Source organism: Budorcas taxicolor, chromosome 20, assembly GCF_023091745.1.
Source record: "Budorcas taxicolor isolate Tak-1 chromosome 20, Takin1.1, whole genome shotgun sequence".
NCBI lineage: Eukaryota > Metazoa > Chordata > Mammalia > Artiodactyla > Bovidae > Budorcas > Budorcas taxicolor.
Genome location: NC_068929.1, coordinates 49,928,270 through 49,946,479, shown reverse-complemented (window position 1 = coordinate 49,946,479; position 18,210 = coordinate 49,928,270). Strand labels below are relative to the sequence as shown.

The following is an 18,210-nucleotide window of genomic DNA, read 5'->3' as shown; positions in this document are numbered from 1 at the left end:
AATTTCAACCCAAGATAATTAATGAGCCAACCAATATACCTGAAACAGAAAACCAAACTCTGTTTGCGGAGCTGAATAACGAATTGCACAAACTCGCAAACACACAGAGTAAGTTTATTTTAGAGGATAGAGATACGAAACTCTCAGCATAGACACTGAGAGGGGGTGAAATACCTGCAAAAGTAGGAATAAAAACAGTTTATCTCTTTATTAGAATTAATCTGTTCGTTTTTGTTTGGCTCAGAGCCCGATGTACCTAATTTCTGACCAAGCAGTTAAATATCACAACGTCCAGTTTGTCGTTTTTACAGCTTCTTTGGGTTCCCAGTTTCTCAGTTTCTTCAGACATTGAGTGCCAGCCCTCAACCCTTTCTCAAGACCATTGGTCCCAGACCATTATTTAGGGACCTGCTGCTGCTAAGTCGCTTCAGACATGTCCGACTCTGTTCGACCCCATAGACGGCACCCCACCAGGTTCCCCCGTCCCTGGGATTCTCCAGGCAAAAACACTGGAGTGGGTAGGCATTTCCTTCTCTAACGCATGAAAGTGAAAAGTGAAGTTGCTCAGTCGTGTCCGACTCTTTGCAACCCCATGGACTGCAGCCTACCAGGCTTTTCCGTCCATGGGATTTTTCAGGCAAGAGTACTGGAGTCGGGTGCCATTGCCTTCTCCATTTGGGGACCAGATGTATATTTAAAAGTTAATGATCCATCTTGAATTTTCCTCCTTGATAAATTGGACAGCAGTTAATGATTGCTTTGTTCTGGATCTGAATGTTTTATGATCCTCAGACCAGCGTGGCATTCCTATGAATGCCTAGATTGGAGCAATAAGTATAGGGTCAGGCTAATGGAGCAAAGAATCGGACACGACTGAGCGACTGAACTGAACTGAATGGAACAAAACGCTTATGTGAGAAAATGAGGTGAAATTAAAAAAAAAAAAAAAAAAAAAAAACTGAGGCCCCCAACCTTACACTGACTGCCTAATAATTCTACCTTATAACTACTAACAAATCCATACAGAATTTTAACTTTGTTGTAGAAGATTATATTTATTGCATGGAAGATGTAGCAGAGTCACTTTGACCACTATACAGAAATTTAGTACTATGCATTCATTATCTTAGAGTTCCTTTTGCTATCAAAGGTAAGCTTTTGTTATGAACTTTTATTGACCTTTCATCAAAGCAGTTAGCCTTCTGTCACTAGTAGTCTCTTACCTCTGTGCTCTACTGTTGTACTATTCACCAAAATGAGCAAAAAAACTCTCAAACTTTCCTATTTCTAAAGTTTTACTCCATATCAGATCTGTTTAACAACTTTTTCTAAACAAGAATTATTTTCCTAATATAAAGAACCCTCATAAAAACTAAGTCAATATGTTTCTACAAAAAAAACTATTCTCTTTAAACAAGTTAATCTGCAGTGATTTCATGAGAGCATAAAAGTAAAAATTTACCCATGTAATTATTTACAAATATAATTACTATGAGATTTATATATATGTAAGTACTGAATAAGAATTGATGATAACTCACTAAATCATATTAGAATTAATCATTTATAATTATCAGTCATAATATAATCTACAGCATTTTGACTTTTGTCCTTTTAAAGAAATAGTGCTTAATTTGCCTAGAGGAAAACGAGCATACAATAGAACCCAAATAATTTAAATCCCTTTATAGGATAGCAGCTAATTGAGCTTCTGGCTCCAGTCCCCTTTGGAGTGCTCTCTGTTGGACTACTTTTAAGTCTGTTTTGAAGAAGTCACTTATGTCTTAGACGCCCTCAAAATATATAGAGAAAATAAGGCTAAGTACAAAGGCAGTGAATGTCGGTTCTGTCTTTTCTGGGTTGTGATGACAGCAATTATTCATTGCTGATACTTGAGCCCAAACAGAGCATTACAGACTAATTATTGCTTATAGATTGCTACAAAGATGTGACATTAACACCAAATCAATCACTCAATCATGCAATCAATAGCAACCATTAGCCTTCTTACAAATGTTTCTGAAATAGAGAAACCGAGGAACTTTTACTTCATTATTGTATATATTATCCTAGAGTGATGGACACAAATGCAAGTTGAACTTTACCATGTATCATTTGATCATTACTGCAGGTTGATAATTACTCCTTTTAAAAATGATACAGTATTTCACTTGAAATTATGAAGTGATCCCTAGAGATCACTGGAATATATATATATATACACACATTCCAGGTATCTTTTTAGGTATTAGGAACCCAACAATGAAATACATGAATGAAAATGCCTACTGAAGGGAACTTACATACTAGTAAAGATAAATCATGAAACAGTGAATGATACTCAAATGTGTTCTAAACTACACCCAACCTTTTAAATATCTATATTATTTCTTATATTCTTCTTTTATTCTTTCACTACATGCAAATTATAGACACTCCGTCTAGTCAAGGCTATGGTTTTTCCAGTGGTCCTGTATGGATGTGAAAGTTGGACTGTGAAGAAAGCTGAGCGCAGAAGAATTGATGCTTTTGAACTGTGGTGTTGGAGACGACTCTTGAGAGTCCCTTGGATTGCAAGGAGGTTCAACCAGTCCATTCTAAAGGAGATCAGTCCTGAGTGTTCATTGGAAGGACTGATGATGAAGCTGAGACCCCAATACTTTGGCCACCTGATGCGAAGAGGTGACTCATTGGAAAAGACCCTGATGCTGGGAGGGATTGGGGGCAAGAGGAGAAGGGGACGACAGAGGATGAGATGTCTGGATGGCATCACCGACTCAATGCGCATGAGTTTGAGTGAACTCCGGGCGTCGGTGATGGACAGGGAGGCCTGGCGTGCTGCCATTCATGGGGTCGCAAAGAGACGGACACGACTGAGCGACTGAACTGAACTGAACTGTGTGTCAGCAGCTGTGCAATATATTATATATACAGAGATAGAGACATAAACATTAATTTAATGGATTTACAATTTAGTGTAATGTGAAACATACAAACAAAGGAAATATAAAATGATGTTATTGAAATATATATGGAAATACGTTGAGGGAAGAGAGGGAAGATTTGAGGAAACCTTTTCTGGAATTGGTGATGTATGAGGTAATTATGAAATATGAATAGGTGTTATATCCAATTAATGGCAAACAAAAGAGATGGGAGATATTTCAGGACACTTGAAAAAAAACCAACCATTTAAAAACGCTAGAGGTATAGTTAGTTAGTTAAGTCACTCAGTCGTGTCCGACTCTTGCCACCCATGGACAGTAGCCCACCAGGCTCCTCCATCCATGGGATTCTCCAGGCAAGAATACTGGAGTGAGTTGCCATTTCCTTCTCTAGGGGATCTTCCCAACCCAGGGATCAAACCCAGGTCTCCTGCATTGCAGCCAGACGCTTTACCACCAGGCAGGTATAAGAAACATAATCTGCTCTGAAGACAGTAAGGATTTTGCTATGATTAGGCAGTCCAACCTTTGGCAGGGGAAGCACCTAGAATTCATGTTGATGTATGGCAAAACCAATACAGTATTGTAAAGTAAAAAAAAAAATAAATAATAAATAAATGATAAATGGTTAAAAAAAATAAAAAGAGTGATGGGGTCAAGTCTGGACAGGATCTCATGTCAGGCAAAATTGGATACATGTTAGTACTTTTACTTACTATGAAATGAACATGTGATGATGATAAAGAATTAAGATAACCTGTAAATATAAAAGCAAAGTGAATATAAAGATAACATCTGTCCTCACCTTATTGACATGAAATATAGTCTAATATATCAAAGGTATAAATATGCAATATTAACTGGAGCTGTCTGCCCTCCTAAAGCTTCATCTCCTGCACTTTTCTTTACTTTTTTAAAATACTAAATAATTTATCTCAGAATGCTTCTCATATAATTTAAAGTAGTTCCATTTACTCATTTTACATTGTGAGGAAATTGTTCATTCTTATGTAAGCAAAATTCAGTGAATGGATGTTCAGGTTATTCTTGTTGTCATTGGCTAGTGGTATACTAAATGCCCATATGCATATATCTTCAAATATTTCTGAGGTTGTATCTAATGGGTACATTTCTGGTGGAAGAATCACAGCATCAACTATTAACTGCTATTTTGTCTTTTGCTACTTTTGAATACTGAGAGCTGAAATAAACTTCAAATCCCTTGCCAGGTCTCAAACTTTGTCATCTTTACAAGGCTCACTGGAGAACTATATTTAATAGATGTTTTGATATTATTTTTATTATTGTGATTGAAGTGAATCTATTCTTATGTTAATTGAACAGAAAAGATTTTTGGATGATGATCATTTAAAATTTTTGAAATAACAGTGTGACAAATTACAGCAAGGAAATAAGCAAAAGCAGAGATTCCAATAAAGTGGGTTGTGAAAAACATTTAGCTTTTTCCCTTGGGTATATGCTTCTGATGTCTATGTCACTGGACTATATGAATTATGTAAACATTCATTGTAAACCTTAGATGTCATACAGCACAGTGCTAGAACTAACAGATATCAATGCATAATTGAAGAGTTTAATTATATTGTGTTAATACTTTAAAATTTAAAATTTCCTTTGCCTAATATATATTTTTCCTATTTATTTTATTGCACTTTTTCCTGTTTTATTGGCATATTTTAACACATATTTCCTGTTTTATGACATCAAGAATCTTAAATTTATATTTTTCTTGTCTTCTATTGAGTAGGATACAAATTTATATACATATATATGTATGTGAACACTACATATACATCTTTTTCAAGGTAAGTCATAGTCTCAAACTTTCTTCATCACAAAACACATTTTAAAATTTAAGTATTTCTAATAACTCTCAATTTTTAAATTAAAATGAATGTTTAAAATATAGTTAGTAAATCTTTAATTTTTAATATTTTAAGAAATGTCAGGTTTTTGCCTCAGAAGAAATATCAGAAAATTAAGCAGCCACTGACTTTTTCTCTATATGTATAATTGGAACTGTAGTTACTGACCTTAAATTACTGCTTTTTCTAATCAAACTTTTTCAAGTAGTCAGATGAGTAAGCAACTATAAGTGAAAAAGTGAAGTCGCTCAGTCGTGTCCAACTCTTTGTGACCTCATGGACACCAGGCTCCTCCGTCCATGGGATTTTCTAGGCAAGAGTACTGGAGTGGGTTGCTGTTTCCTTCTCCAGGGAACTTCCCGATCCAGGGATCGAGCCCAGGTCTCCCACATTGTAGACAGAAGATTTCCATCTGAGCCACCACTTGATCTTAGCCAAAAGGCCAAGAAGTGATTATAAAAGGCACATTATTTTATTGTAAAGAATAAGCATTATAGATTTATTTATAGTTCTTTTTTAACAAATTACCAAACCTTAGAAATATATGAGTAAAAGCAACCTTACCACACACACACACACACACACAAATACACATGACATATGTGGTTTCACATGCCATGTAAATGATTTTTCCAATATTGTACTGCTTGGATATTTACGACTAAGCTTCATTGCTCAAGTTATACCATATTTACTTGGCTAAAATAAACAGAAAAAACTAAATCATTTATTAACTAAATCATTTAGCTGCTTTGCAACAGCTCCAAAGCAGTATGACAGAATAATTGAGTACACTTTGAAGCTTTTTCATTAGTAATCTTCATTTTATGCATTCACTGAATTTTTCCATATATTTACATAGAATAAGCCTTATTTACTTCAGAAAAAACACTCACTTTTGCAAATTTGACCTTGTCTTGTATACCTGTATACATATAAATAAGATGATTTTTCTCATAAATGTTGCAAGTCCTAAAGTAATTCAAATGTCTACTGTGAACATAATAAGAATGGTCCTGGGCTGTTCACATATAATTCAAATTGAATACTGACATAAACTTTCATTTCCTCTAAATTTTCTGATCCATAGCGAGGAAAAGAATGTTACCAAGTAAAAACCTCAAAAAATGCTTCTGACATAGAAGAGGCCATTCTTATCACAATTCACACATTTCAGCTACCTTTTATTCTATGAAATTCCTTGTGACATAAATGCAAACTCTGCTTCTTTTCAGGTTTATGCAAAGCTAAAAAGAGAGTGTCTATTTCTAGCCTTGACTGAAAAGTCAGAAAAGAGAATGTGTACTCTATGATTCCAGCATTATTCACCATAAAAATGGTCAAGATGAAGCACATAACCAGGAGTGAAATGACATGAGAGAAAATTAGGATTCATTCATCAGTCATATTATATCTCATAGAATACAAGTGAAGGTTATAGCCTTGAACACATCATTTTAAATAGGCGATTTTAATACTTGGGGGAGTGTTAACTACAGCAATGTTTTATTACTCTCACTATTTTATTCCAACTTTAGAGAAATACTTGTTTAGTAGGAACAACTTGAAACAGTATTATCCATTGTGCTCTCAGTGCGTAAAATTCATTAAATATAAAAACCCATAAGTCAAAAAGAAACGAGTTTAGATTGAATCATTGTCTTATATCATATTATTTGTATATGTTGCTAAATTCAACCACATGCTTAAAATGCACTTTAACAACAGAATTTACTTTAGATTATTTGCTTACAAAGTTTAATATCCTTACAAAGAAAGCTGTTTTTATTTCTCTAACACATGTGTGTGTTCATGTGTACATATGTCTGTACTATACTAGAATCATTGAAATTGAAAGGTAATTATTTTTTAACAGCCTGCACACAAATACATACACACAGAAAGAAATACAAGTGTTCTATGATTTAAAAAAAAAAAACTCTATAAATATACAATAATATCAAAGGGAAAACAGTAACATCTACATGGCAGATGAGTATATCAATCATAAAGAGTGATATCAAATATAGACCTTTTAAATTGAATAAGACAATAATCAGGGAGTAGAATGGAGAGTATAAATTGTGGAGGGATGGGTATTAAATGGAAAAATAAAGAGTGATTATGACATGAATAGTAGTGAATATTGGGCTCCTTAGTAGCTCAGTGGTAAAGATTTCAGGAAACAATCCCTGGATTGGGAAGATCTCCTGAAGAAGGAAATGGCAACCTACTCCAGTGTTCTTGCTTGGGAAATCTCATGGACAGAAGAGCCTAGAGGGCTACAGTCCATGGGATTGCAAAAATGTCAAAGTTGATTTAGCGACTAAACAACAACACAATAGTGAATATTCAACTGTTAAGAGCTTTAAAACAATGATAATCTCAACATGTGAGCATTTTTCCTAAGTAAGAACCATGTTAAATGTTTTGGAGAGGATAACATTGTTACTCATACTTTAGAAAAAGTACTCTGATTAGGTGTAGAAAAGTAAATTGCTAGACAAGAAAAACAATCGACGGAGTAATAGGACTTGTTAGGAATTTAACAGTATAAGAAAAGATGACTAGAGACTTTTTTTTTACTTTTATTTAAATTTTTATTTTTACTTTATTTTGCTTTACAATACTGTATTGGTTTTGCCATACATTGACATGAATCCGCCACGGGTGTACATGACGTCAATGCATTGAGTTTATCATTGATGTGTCCTCTTTTTATTCCTCTTGTGCAGTTGGTTGTATTGATTTATCTTCCAAATTCATAGGTGTGGTGACATATGTGTTGCTTCTGTCAATCTTCAGTCAGAGACTTTTAAGAGACTGAAGATTGACAGAAGCAACACATATGTCACCATACCTATGAATTTGTAAGATAATACAACCAATTGCACAAGAGGAATAAAAAGAGGACACATCCATGATAAACTCAATGCATTGACATCCCTTGAATATATTTTGCATCCCTTTTCTACTGTATGCTTTTCCATGTGAAGAAAAAATATTAAAGTAATTCTTGCCAGGACTTGCAGCACATGGCCAAACACTTAAAAATGTCTTCTGCGATCGCACTTGTGATGCAGGTTGTAGGAAAGAGGAAAAAACTAAGGAATGAGAACACTGAGTCTTATTCTTAGGACTGCTAACTGCAGCACAGTAATAGTAAGTTTATATTTTTTTATCTAAGTTTGAAATTATGCCTGATCATGAGATGGGGCTTTAAGATTATTTACTCAATGTGCTCTCTATATTAACTTTATATTAACTATTAACTATTGAAACCTGACTTTTGCCCTCATGCTCTCATTGATGTACTGGTAGATTGAGCGGAGCTGTTCAAAACTTCCCTGGAAAGAAAGGTCATTTATCACTTTTTCTTTGGGGCATTTGATATGTGAATAGAAAAGCAGAAATGTGACTCTAAAATAGACTTGCTGGCCCAGACAAGACGTGAATAGAAAACACTTGCAAATGGTCACAGCAAATTTCCTTTCGAAGGTCTGAGTTCTTTTCCAGGAAGAAAACAGTGAACCACCATGTTTCTTAACATGTCAGAGAACTTTAAAATACCAAGCACGGTATTGTTTAAAGTGACATGTCACAGCAAGGAACTGATTCACACTATCACTTATGATGTAAAACATTCTGACAGTCCTAATATAATCAACCATGAAACAGAAACAATAAGTATACATTTGGGGAAAAGAGTTTACTTTGACTTAGAACACTTGAAACATTTTCAAGTCTTACACTATTATAATAATTCTTACTGGTTCATGAAACATGCATAGTCACATTATGAAGCATTTTATCAAAATCAATCTTGATATTCAGCATTTTATCCTTACAGGTAGCTGCACTGTACAAATATATCCACTGAGAAAAATTATGAATGTATGACCCCTACAGATATACAAACAGACAAAACTGCTTGATGACACAAACCACCAAGCAAAAGAGGTGGTATTGCAAAGCCTATGACTCTGAGTTAAATTTCTGTGGCCTAAACCACCACCTTATTACCAGACTTTTCCTCTGAGGGTATTTTCCAGTGATAGAGTTAGGAATATTTAGTTAGACCCCAGGCAGGAAGAAGTTAATATCACTGGGCTGAGGAGACAGTGGTTGGAGTTTGGGTTTGCCAGAGTAGACAGAAACCAGAAAGCACAATCTTAAGGTGGAGATAGTAACAGAAAATGGAACGCTCAATTCTCTGTTAACATCCCTAAGTTGATGTCTAAACTTCACATAAACAATATCTGACTTTAAGAAACAGTAGAAAATGTCAGCAAGAAGCCTAAGGAGTTGTGGATTTCATCCATAGGAAATGGAAGAGTTCAATATTGTCAAGTTATCTTGGGTTTGCAACTACATCAAACCTCCTACAGAGCTCAAGAAGAGACAAATTCTAGAAGTAATGACAAACTGAAATGATTCAGCTATACTATAAAGCAAATTGTATGATAAAACAAATTGGGTGAAATATTGATAACTGGTAAATCTTGCTGAATGATACATAGTTCTTTGTACAACTTGAGTGACCCTCCAAATGTTTGAAATTAGTAAAAATAAAGATAAAAGAAATGTACAGGGGTATTGACTGGGTGATATTTAATTTTTAGATTATTAATTAATCTTCTAACCTCTAAGCACATTGTTCTTCTTCATTTTGGTATCCTTTAATATTTCTAGCTTTCATAGTTCAACTTGAATTCATGAGAGTTACAGCTTGTTCATATCACTTGGAATTTTCTGTCTTTTTACTCTTGGTTGTTCTGGTGTTTGAGCAGTTTAAATCTACATATCCATTATGTTTATTAATTTTGTAGAATAGGGCATAAAATATGATTGTTAATTTTAAAATTTGATTAAAACAAAATCACTGGTCTAAAAAAACCAGTTACTCTCAAGCAAGATTTATAAAACACATATATGTATCAAAGTAAGATAATTGCATAGATAAACTGTTGAGAGTCAATGACACAGACAGAACTTTAAAAGCAACCAGAGAAAAATACTAATTATATAAAGGGCAACTAATGATAAGAATAATGACTGACTTCTTATTGAAAGAAATAGAATCCACAATGCAATGAAGCAAAAATTTAAAGTACTGAAAGGAAAACAAAACAGAACAAAACAAAACTCTCAGATCAGTTGAATTTCAATATTCAATGAAAATATTTTTTTCAAAAATAAAAGTGAAATAATGATGTTTTCAGATTAAAAAGAGCTAAAAAAATTTGCTTCCAGCAAACTCACACTAGAAGTAATGATAAAGGAAGTTTTTGGTTTGAAGGGAAATGATAACATACAGAAATTAAGGTCTACATGTGAAAATAAAAAGCATGGTTAGAAATGGTAACCACTTAATATAACATGATTTTTTAAAAATCTTTTGCTTTTAAATGGTAATAAAATACCTAAATAATAAAAGCAATGTATAAAGCAATTTGCAATATATACAGAAAGAAAATATATAACAAAACTAAAGTCCTACAGGCATGGGAGATTATAATGTTGTTAAGATTACTATTTTAATTATAAAGATGTTGTAAACAATTATAAAATATATAATATTGATTCCATTTATAGTATAATTTATAAGGTAGTAATTATTTTGGAGTAAAAGTGATTATAAAGTGTATTTCTTTGAAGTTTTTTCTGCTCTTTGCGATATGCAGTGTCAATTTCTCAGGACTCAGATTAATAAACACTCAATAAAAATCTATTGAGATAGCACCTGAATATTAATTTGAGTAAATATATGATGTCAAATACTTCGAGAAAATAAAGAAAAAAATCTAACACAAATTCAAAGCCCAAGGTTCACATATTGTGTATAGGAAATAAGCTGGTAAACCAAAATAATTAAAATTCTGTCATAAATACAGTTTTGATAGATGACTTCATAACTTTGACAGTAGATTCTAGCTGGGGAGAATGAAGATGGGCTTCATGTAGGAGGAAGCAGCTGATGTAGGACTTAAAGCAAAAGAGAAAGATGAGATTATGAGAAAAGATGTTAGATACTTCCTGGAAAAGGGCCTATGAAATCATCGGATAGAGGTCAAGTATTTTGAAAAGGAAAGTTTTAACTTTGCCCAGAACTTAGGCTACCTAATGATGGGAACACAGAACAAAAGCAGGAATACACAATGACATTGAACACTGAATTCTACTTAAGTAAGTTTAGGTTATTCTTCCATAGACATTTTATCTAAGAGATTGATATCATTCAAGAAACTAATGGAAGCCTACCTTATATGGCACAGGGAGCTAAGCTTGGTACTCTTTGATGACCTAAATGGATGGGAAGGGGTAAAGGGTTGGGAGGTCCAACAGGGAGGGAAGGGATATATGTATACAAATAGCTGATTCACTTTGTTATATAGCAGAAGCTAATACAACATTATAAAGCAACTATATCCCAATAAAAAAGAAATAAATAGTGTGCAACATATTTCTGAGAATTAAAAGTCAAATAAAGTCAAGTGAAAAGTCTATTCACTGTGGTGATACAGTGGTACAGGGCTGTGGTATTACAGTACTGGTGGTGAGGGGATTGGTAGTAAGAAGGAAATGACAGCACTCTATTGTAAAAGTAGATTTGTATAGAATTCAGTATGAAATAAACCTTTGTAGATTTTCCTGAGCACCTCACCTTAATGCTTAATATTTTTCTCATACGTTCTTAGTTTTAAACAACGAACCTATAAAGAGCATTTTGGGATACAATGTGTCCATAAATCAGAAGCAGCTGCTACCTGGACTGCACCATAAGTAATGACATTCTAAAACCTTTGTAAAGATCATTTATTTAGATTCAGAAAAAGCACTATAATGTTCCATAACCATTTATCAAATAGCCTTCAGGAAATTTCAGACTTTATTTCTGTCTCTGTACAAATCATACCGCCATATCCTACCTAAAAGCCTAAGAGGAAATTGCCTATCCAAGAATATTAGTTTTTATTTTCTTAGGGGAAATATCCATATTTAGTGACCACATTAACCTGTAAAAGTCCAAGACAGTTATTCCACCACCTGATACTCAATCAAATGTAAATCAGACTCCTAACCATTTGACAATCAGTACTTTTGTTTTGCTTCATTTTTGATAACACCTACATCAACAGTATCCAGCTGTAACCAAGAGTTTCATGAATGCTAAAACTCTTTTCTAGTTTATAATTTTATGATTATGTTTTGGATAATTTCAGCCATGGAATAGTACATGTTTTTGAATTAAAACTATAAATAATTGAGAGCTATTCTGTAAAAAAAGATAACTTGAATTTAGATGCTGACAATTAATAGGCAGTTCAACAATTTCCCTGAGCAAAGTAAGCATAAATATTACATATCTTTGAATTAAAATATATTGGTCAATTAAATTATATATTAAATTTATTTTATGAATACTAAAATTTTGTTCAAAAATAATAATTGTCAATAATTGATATATCTGTAAATTTATCTCTTCATGCAATAAATGTGTTTTAATAGCCAAATATTAAAGTAATAAAATTAAATTCTGCTCATTAAGTATAGACATATGGTCAATTGATTATTAACCATAAGTACAGATTTTTCAAGATCTAAACCTAATATATAAAAAATCAATTGTGTATGAAATTTCTCTACAGGAATAGTAGGAACCTTTGCTATACTTTTTCTTAAATTTACTTGAATTATTCTCTTGAGTGATATTAGTACTACCCAAGTAATTCAGTCACACATCTATTCACATTACTGAAAAATCACATGGCTATTGTTATGAATTTGTAATCTTCAAGAATAAGAACCAAAGGTTTCCCTCGTTGCAGAAAACAGAATCAGTAAACCTCAGCTTGAATTATTGTGAAAATAAAAATGCTTTTTATTTCAGCATGTCTTTTTCTCTTGCATTACAAAGACCTGAAATGACATAAAATATTCTACAACATTTCCTTATAAAAATATCCTCACAATGTATCCCTTAGTCCTCCACTACACCCTGACATTGAAAATAAATGAGCATCCCAGAATTGTGCTCTACTCATGACGAATGTGTACACTAGTTCAATAGGGATTCACATCCCATGATGTGTATGAAAACATCACAGCATGGAATTTTCTGCTTTTCATAGTGGTGGTCTAATTTCACCCCGTTAGACCAGCTTTTATTTAGGGGTGTGTGTGTGTGTGTGTGTGTGTGTGTGTTTCTTACTGTCTGCAATCCCAACACTTGGATTTATCCACATGAAATTTTAAAATTTTTTATTAGCACTTCCTAGCTACAGACTCAGCTCCCTCCTTCCATAATCCTAGAAAACAACAGGAATTTGGAGTTAAGAAATCTTAATGATGTTTTAATTTAACCTAACAAGAATCTGAAGTTTGGGAAAGTTAGTTGACTTACAACTTTTGCACTGTTACTGGATGGCACAATCAGGACTGAACCTTGTAAGCTTTGTTTGGTGTGTGTACACTTGTAGATTTATTAAATTTCACTGCTGCCATTTTGTTTGTTCTAAGACTAATTCCTTTAAATTCAGGATTGAACCCTAGATTTCACATCCAAGGATCAGATACATTTCTTTCTACAATTTTATATCAGCTATAAATTAATATATCTTATCATATACTGTGATACCTAGCTTCTGAAAAATAAGAAGGGGAAAAAAATAAAAAAAGCTTTGAAAACGTCTTACCATTAGAAGCTCCTATTCTTTCCCAATCTTGATGCATGGTAAATGCAGTGGGTCTTCACTTGGGGTATTGCCACTGCAATGGAGTCTTAAAGATTCAGTTTAAGTTTACCCGGGTCAACCAGAGCAAGGTGGTCAAAAAGACAATATGTGTTGTGTTCAAAATATTAATTTGTCATCATAACTCAAGTGTTTGACCAAGTTCAAGGGTGAGAGCTGAGCTAGTTGCATATGCAAGTGAACAATAATGTCAAATGCTAGGAGAACAGATTAGGAGAGAATTTACAGAGCCTTAAGAATAGGGCTTCCTGGATGGCTCAGGTGGTAAAGAATCCGCCACGATGCAGGAGACCTGGGTTCAATCTCTGGGTGGGGAAGATCCCCCTGGAGAAGGAAATGGCAACCCACTCCAATATTCTTGTCTGGAAAATCCCATGGACAGAGGAGCCTGGTTCCCTACAGTCCATGGGGCCGCAAAGAGTTGGACATAACTGAGTGACTGACACACAGAAAAGCTTAATAAATGCTAAGGAGTAGTTGAAATCACATTTTTATAATGAACTAAATAGATGGTGACAGCATATCTAAGAAAAGGTCTTCTTACAAAAGAGATAAAGTATTTTTTCCAAAAAGTGTTTTATTTTGTTGAAGTTTTTCTTTCATATGAGTATTGTTTCCACTGGTAATATAAAAATATTTGACACATAGTTTTGGTTTGAATATCCTCATGTGAAAAATTCTTCTATTTTAATGTGTTTTCTATTTTGGGTTCATGATCTTGTTGAAACTTGTCCACAGTCAAAGTGAGGTTTTTTTCCCAAGACAAGTGATAAAATATTTTATGAAAAGTCATTTAATAAAAGCACCCACTTCACTATTTTTTGACAGATTATAGAACTAATTAAAAATGAACAAGGAGCAAGAAGATCTAAAGCATAACATATATTTTTTAAATGTCAGTGCAGTAATGGTGATCAGTTAATTAATGTGCAATCAATATTTAGAAAGAAATATTTCTGTTTATGGCTAAAACTAAATGCTTGTAGAGGAGCCTTGATTACCTTAAGATTACTAGTATCTCTTTTTATCTGTGTCTACTCTTCTGTATCTGTGAATCTCCAAGGATGAATCCCTTTGTGCAAGGCCCATGAACTGAATGTGTCCTTTACACATTGCCTTAGGAAAAGAATCATAAGGCAATTTCAAGTCCTTGGACACAAACATTTGTCAGTTGAACTTGTAATATCCTGATGCTGGTTATTAAATATAGTGTGAAAAGTGATGTTAAATGAGGGATGTTGGAAAGTGCCATGTGACTAACCTAAGGCAAAATAAGAGGGAAAAAAGGATCAGGAATTGAAATGCATGGAGCAAAATCAGTATGACTTATGGAACCAGAGGAGAGAGATATCAAAAGAAAAGGAAATAATAGGTTTTTGATAAAAGAAGTTGCATTTGAAAAAAATATATACTGTCACATACAAAGAGTAAAGTATTAACCAAGATTTTGTCTATTTCACCAACATTTCTGATCTAATAGCGATAAGCATAACTTCTGAGATACTGGATAATTTTCATGTTTTCATTTTTGTCTGATTCTATCCTATTTGCCCGAGTTGCCAGGGAGTCAAACAATATTTATATCATTAGAGTCACCTCTAGTGTTTTGTGCCAAAAACTAAAAAAATAAATAAATACATGACTAATGGGAAATTTTATTATTAATAATTATTTGTTTTGTTTTATGCTCAGAATTTGAAACTACCTCAGCACTGGGCATAAACTGGGGATAAGTCACAGTGAAAAAAAGGAATTAGTGTATGGGTGGAATAGAATGAATGTGACTGGTAAGAGGACAATAGATAATTAGAAAATTCTGGATGGCAGAAAGAATATGTCACCTATTTCAAGACACAGCAGAAAGAGGAGTGAGGCACTAACTCTCTTTCGTCAAAACTGGATACAAAAAGGCAGTTACATATTCCCTGCTACTATTTGATCGTGATTGTTAATGAACAAGTTTTCACCTGCTGCAACTGGAATGGAATTAAGTCTGTCTAAGGGTAGTGTCTTTTTTCTAGTTCTTTTTTTTTTTTTTTTCTTTTCTTCCCTCTGCTTTAAATCCTTTGGTCTGGATTATTGGCAAGATATAGTTCATTTTGACTGATTAGGAGACAGAAACATCTAGAAGTTTTCAAATTACTTGTTTTTCATATACAGCATACTACTATTAATTACAATAAATTATTCATCAGCAGAGACTAATATATTTTAGTAACAATTGTATGTTACAGTTTTATTTGCTTTGCCTTATATAATGCATCAAATTATTTTTACTCATGACTTAATTTTTGAAGAAATTAAAAAAAAATCTTTTAGATACATGCACATGAAAGCATATCATATCTAGCTGATTAATAGTGAATTAAGTCCACAAATAGTTTATTCTTTGAGGCTTACTATGAATACTGACCTAATCTAACTACCTGAATAAATTGCATTCCCCACATTATCCTACTGAATGAATTGACAACATGATACCTCTGGATATCGCCATTAGTCAAATACTTTAATTATTAGTGACATGGAAATTTGATGTAAAAAATAGCTATTACTTTCAACTTCTAGACTTATCATATAAAAACTCTTACCTTGCCTACGTATTGTGTGTCTGTACCTGTATACTCTTCCAACAAGAAGAACTGATTCCACATCCAGCCACGCTTGGTGCGATGTAGCATTTTACCATCATCTTGTGTCAAACCCACTATCCTTCCACTTGGTAAATCACTGTTACCTTTTTCTTGAAATGGGATAGCATCAGTTGTATGATACATATAGGTCCAGATGAATAGTGATAGGCAATGATAAGTCCTCATTATCTGTGGCTTCAGCAGGAAAGCAAATTCAATGTAGTGTCCTTTTCCTCCTGAAAAGTAGTAGGAGAAAAATAGTTTATTAGACTGTGTTTCTTTTTCATATAACCTGTAACCTGCAAAACTTTTCTGAATATAATTTAGATGTATTATTTATATTATTGACATATATTTGGATATACATTAATGGATTATCATTTAAAACTTATATTGATAGTAAAGGAGAAGTGTATAGAAAAAATAAACAGAAAACAGCTGAATTACTACTACTGTAATATGACATGTAAATGTGAATATATTCATATTTTAAAATATTCATTATTTTGAAAAAAAGTAAGCTCTATAATACACCAAAGATCATATTGAGTTCCTAAAGTCCTCAAGACCAATGAAAGTTGAATATTTATTAATATATAAATGTATGTGAACAAGAATACTATTTTCTGTTCACAACCTACCAAATTTTATAAGCTGTTTCTCCTCCACCACCTCTTTCTCTCCTTTCTCTTCTCTTTTTCTTCTGTAACATGTTGAGATGTTGCCTCAAGGCAAATTAAATGATACCAAATATACTTTGGATGTGCCTTTAATTACTTAGCATTGTAAGGTTGACCCTTTACAATCAATAACTTTTTTCCCAACTATGAGTTGAGTAAGTGAGGAGAATGTGCTCTCCTCCTGTTCATTTATAATATCTTGTTTGATATTGTAAAAAAAAACACATTTATTTCAAATAATAATCATAACAAAAAGGAAAATACAAAGTTGGTATTACAAAATTAGATAGGCAGTTTTACCTATGAGATAATTTGATCCAGAATTTTGAACTGTTTTGGTATTTCAAAATTAATTTTATCTATTAGTACTTTAATTTGAGACATATATAATCTAGAACATTTGAGATGTTGTTACTGATTACAATGATTTGATAAGCAAGAAAAACCCATCTCAAACTAGTACAGGCAAAAGTAAATAAATAATTCATTAGATTATAAAATCAAGTGTGGAAAGGAGATGATGAAAGGAGTAGAGAAGCAACTGGGCACTTCCTGCTCATGAAAACTGAGAATTAGGGCCTTGGGTACTGGAGTTCTTTTTTTTTCCCTTCTCTCTCTCTCTCTCTGTCTCTCACTCTTCTCTGGCTTCAACCTAAGGCTTCTCAACCTGATAAAATCTGCAAATACATGAATTTCAGATTCAACATCTTCCAATTAAGAAAACAACTGATAGTCTTTTCTATTTTGAGTTTAAAAAACAAAAACTCCTAGAAGTGGGCTCTAATTTACCCGGCCTCGGCCAGATGTCCAGTACTAGACTATGTACCTGTGGATTTAGTTGCAGTTAAGACTTCCCTGGTTGCTTAGGTGGTAAAGTGTCTGTCTACAATGCGGGAGACCCGGGTTCGATCCCTGAGTCGGGAAGATGCTCTCCTAGAGAAGGAAATGGCAATCCACTCCGGTACTCTTGCCTGGAAAATCCCATGGACAGAGGAGCCAGGTAGGCTACAGTCCATGGGGTTGCAGAGTAGGACACAACTGAGCGACTTCACTTACTTACTTATCAAGTCATAAAAGTCATATATAGCCCTCAAGCTTGGCTTATATCTTATTATCTGAGACTTTCGGATACTTACCTGCATCATGAGGTCTCAATTACTTCTTTTATTAAAGGAGAATAATCAGTACCTGCCTCATAAAGTAATGTTATTTATTTCATTTTGAACATTTATCACAAAGTCATAGCTATTTATAATACAAAGATTAAATTTTTACAGTAGCATATACCTATGAGAACACTGAAGTGTGAAGAA

At 33.4% G+C, this 18,210-nt stretch overlaps 1 protein-coding gene across 1 annotated transcript in view; it reads right to left on the bottom strand.

Annotated features, from left to right (window-relative positions):
* Positions 1–16,403, bottom strand: part of CDH9 (cadherin 9) — an 85,181-nt gene extending 68,778 nt beyond the window's left edge. The window contains exon 1 of the mRNA XM_052659005.1: positions 16,176–16,403. Within this exon, the coding sequence (XP_052514965.1) occupies positions 16,176–16,403 (228 nt within the window). The remainder of the gene's footprint in view (positions 1–16,175) is intronic.
* Between the last annotated feature and the right edge of the window lie 1,807 nt (positions 16,404–18,210).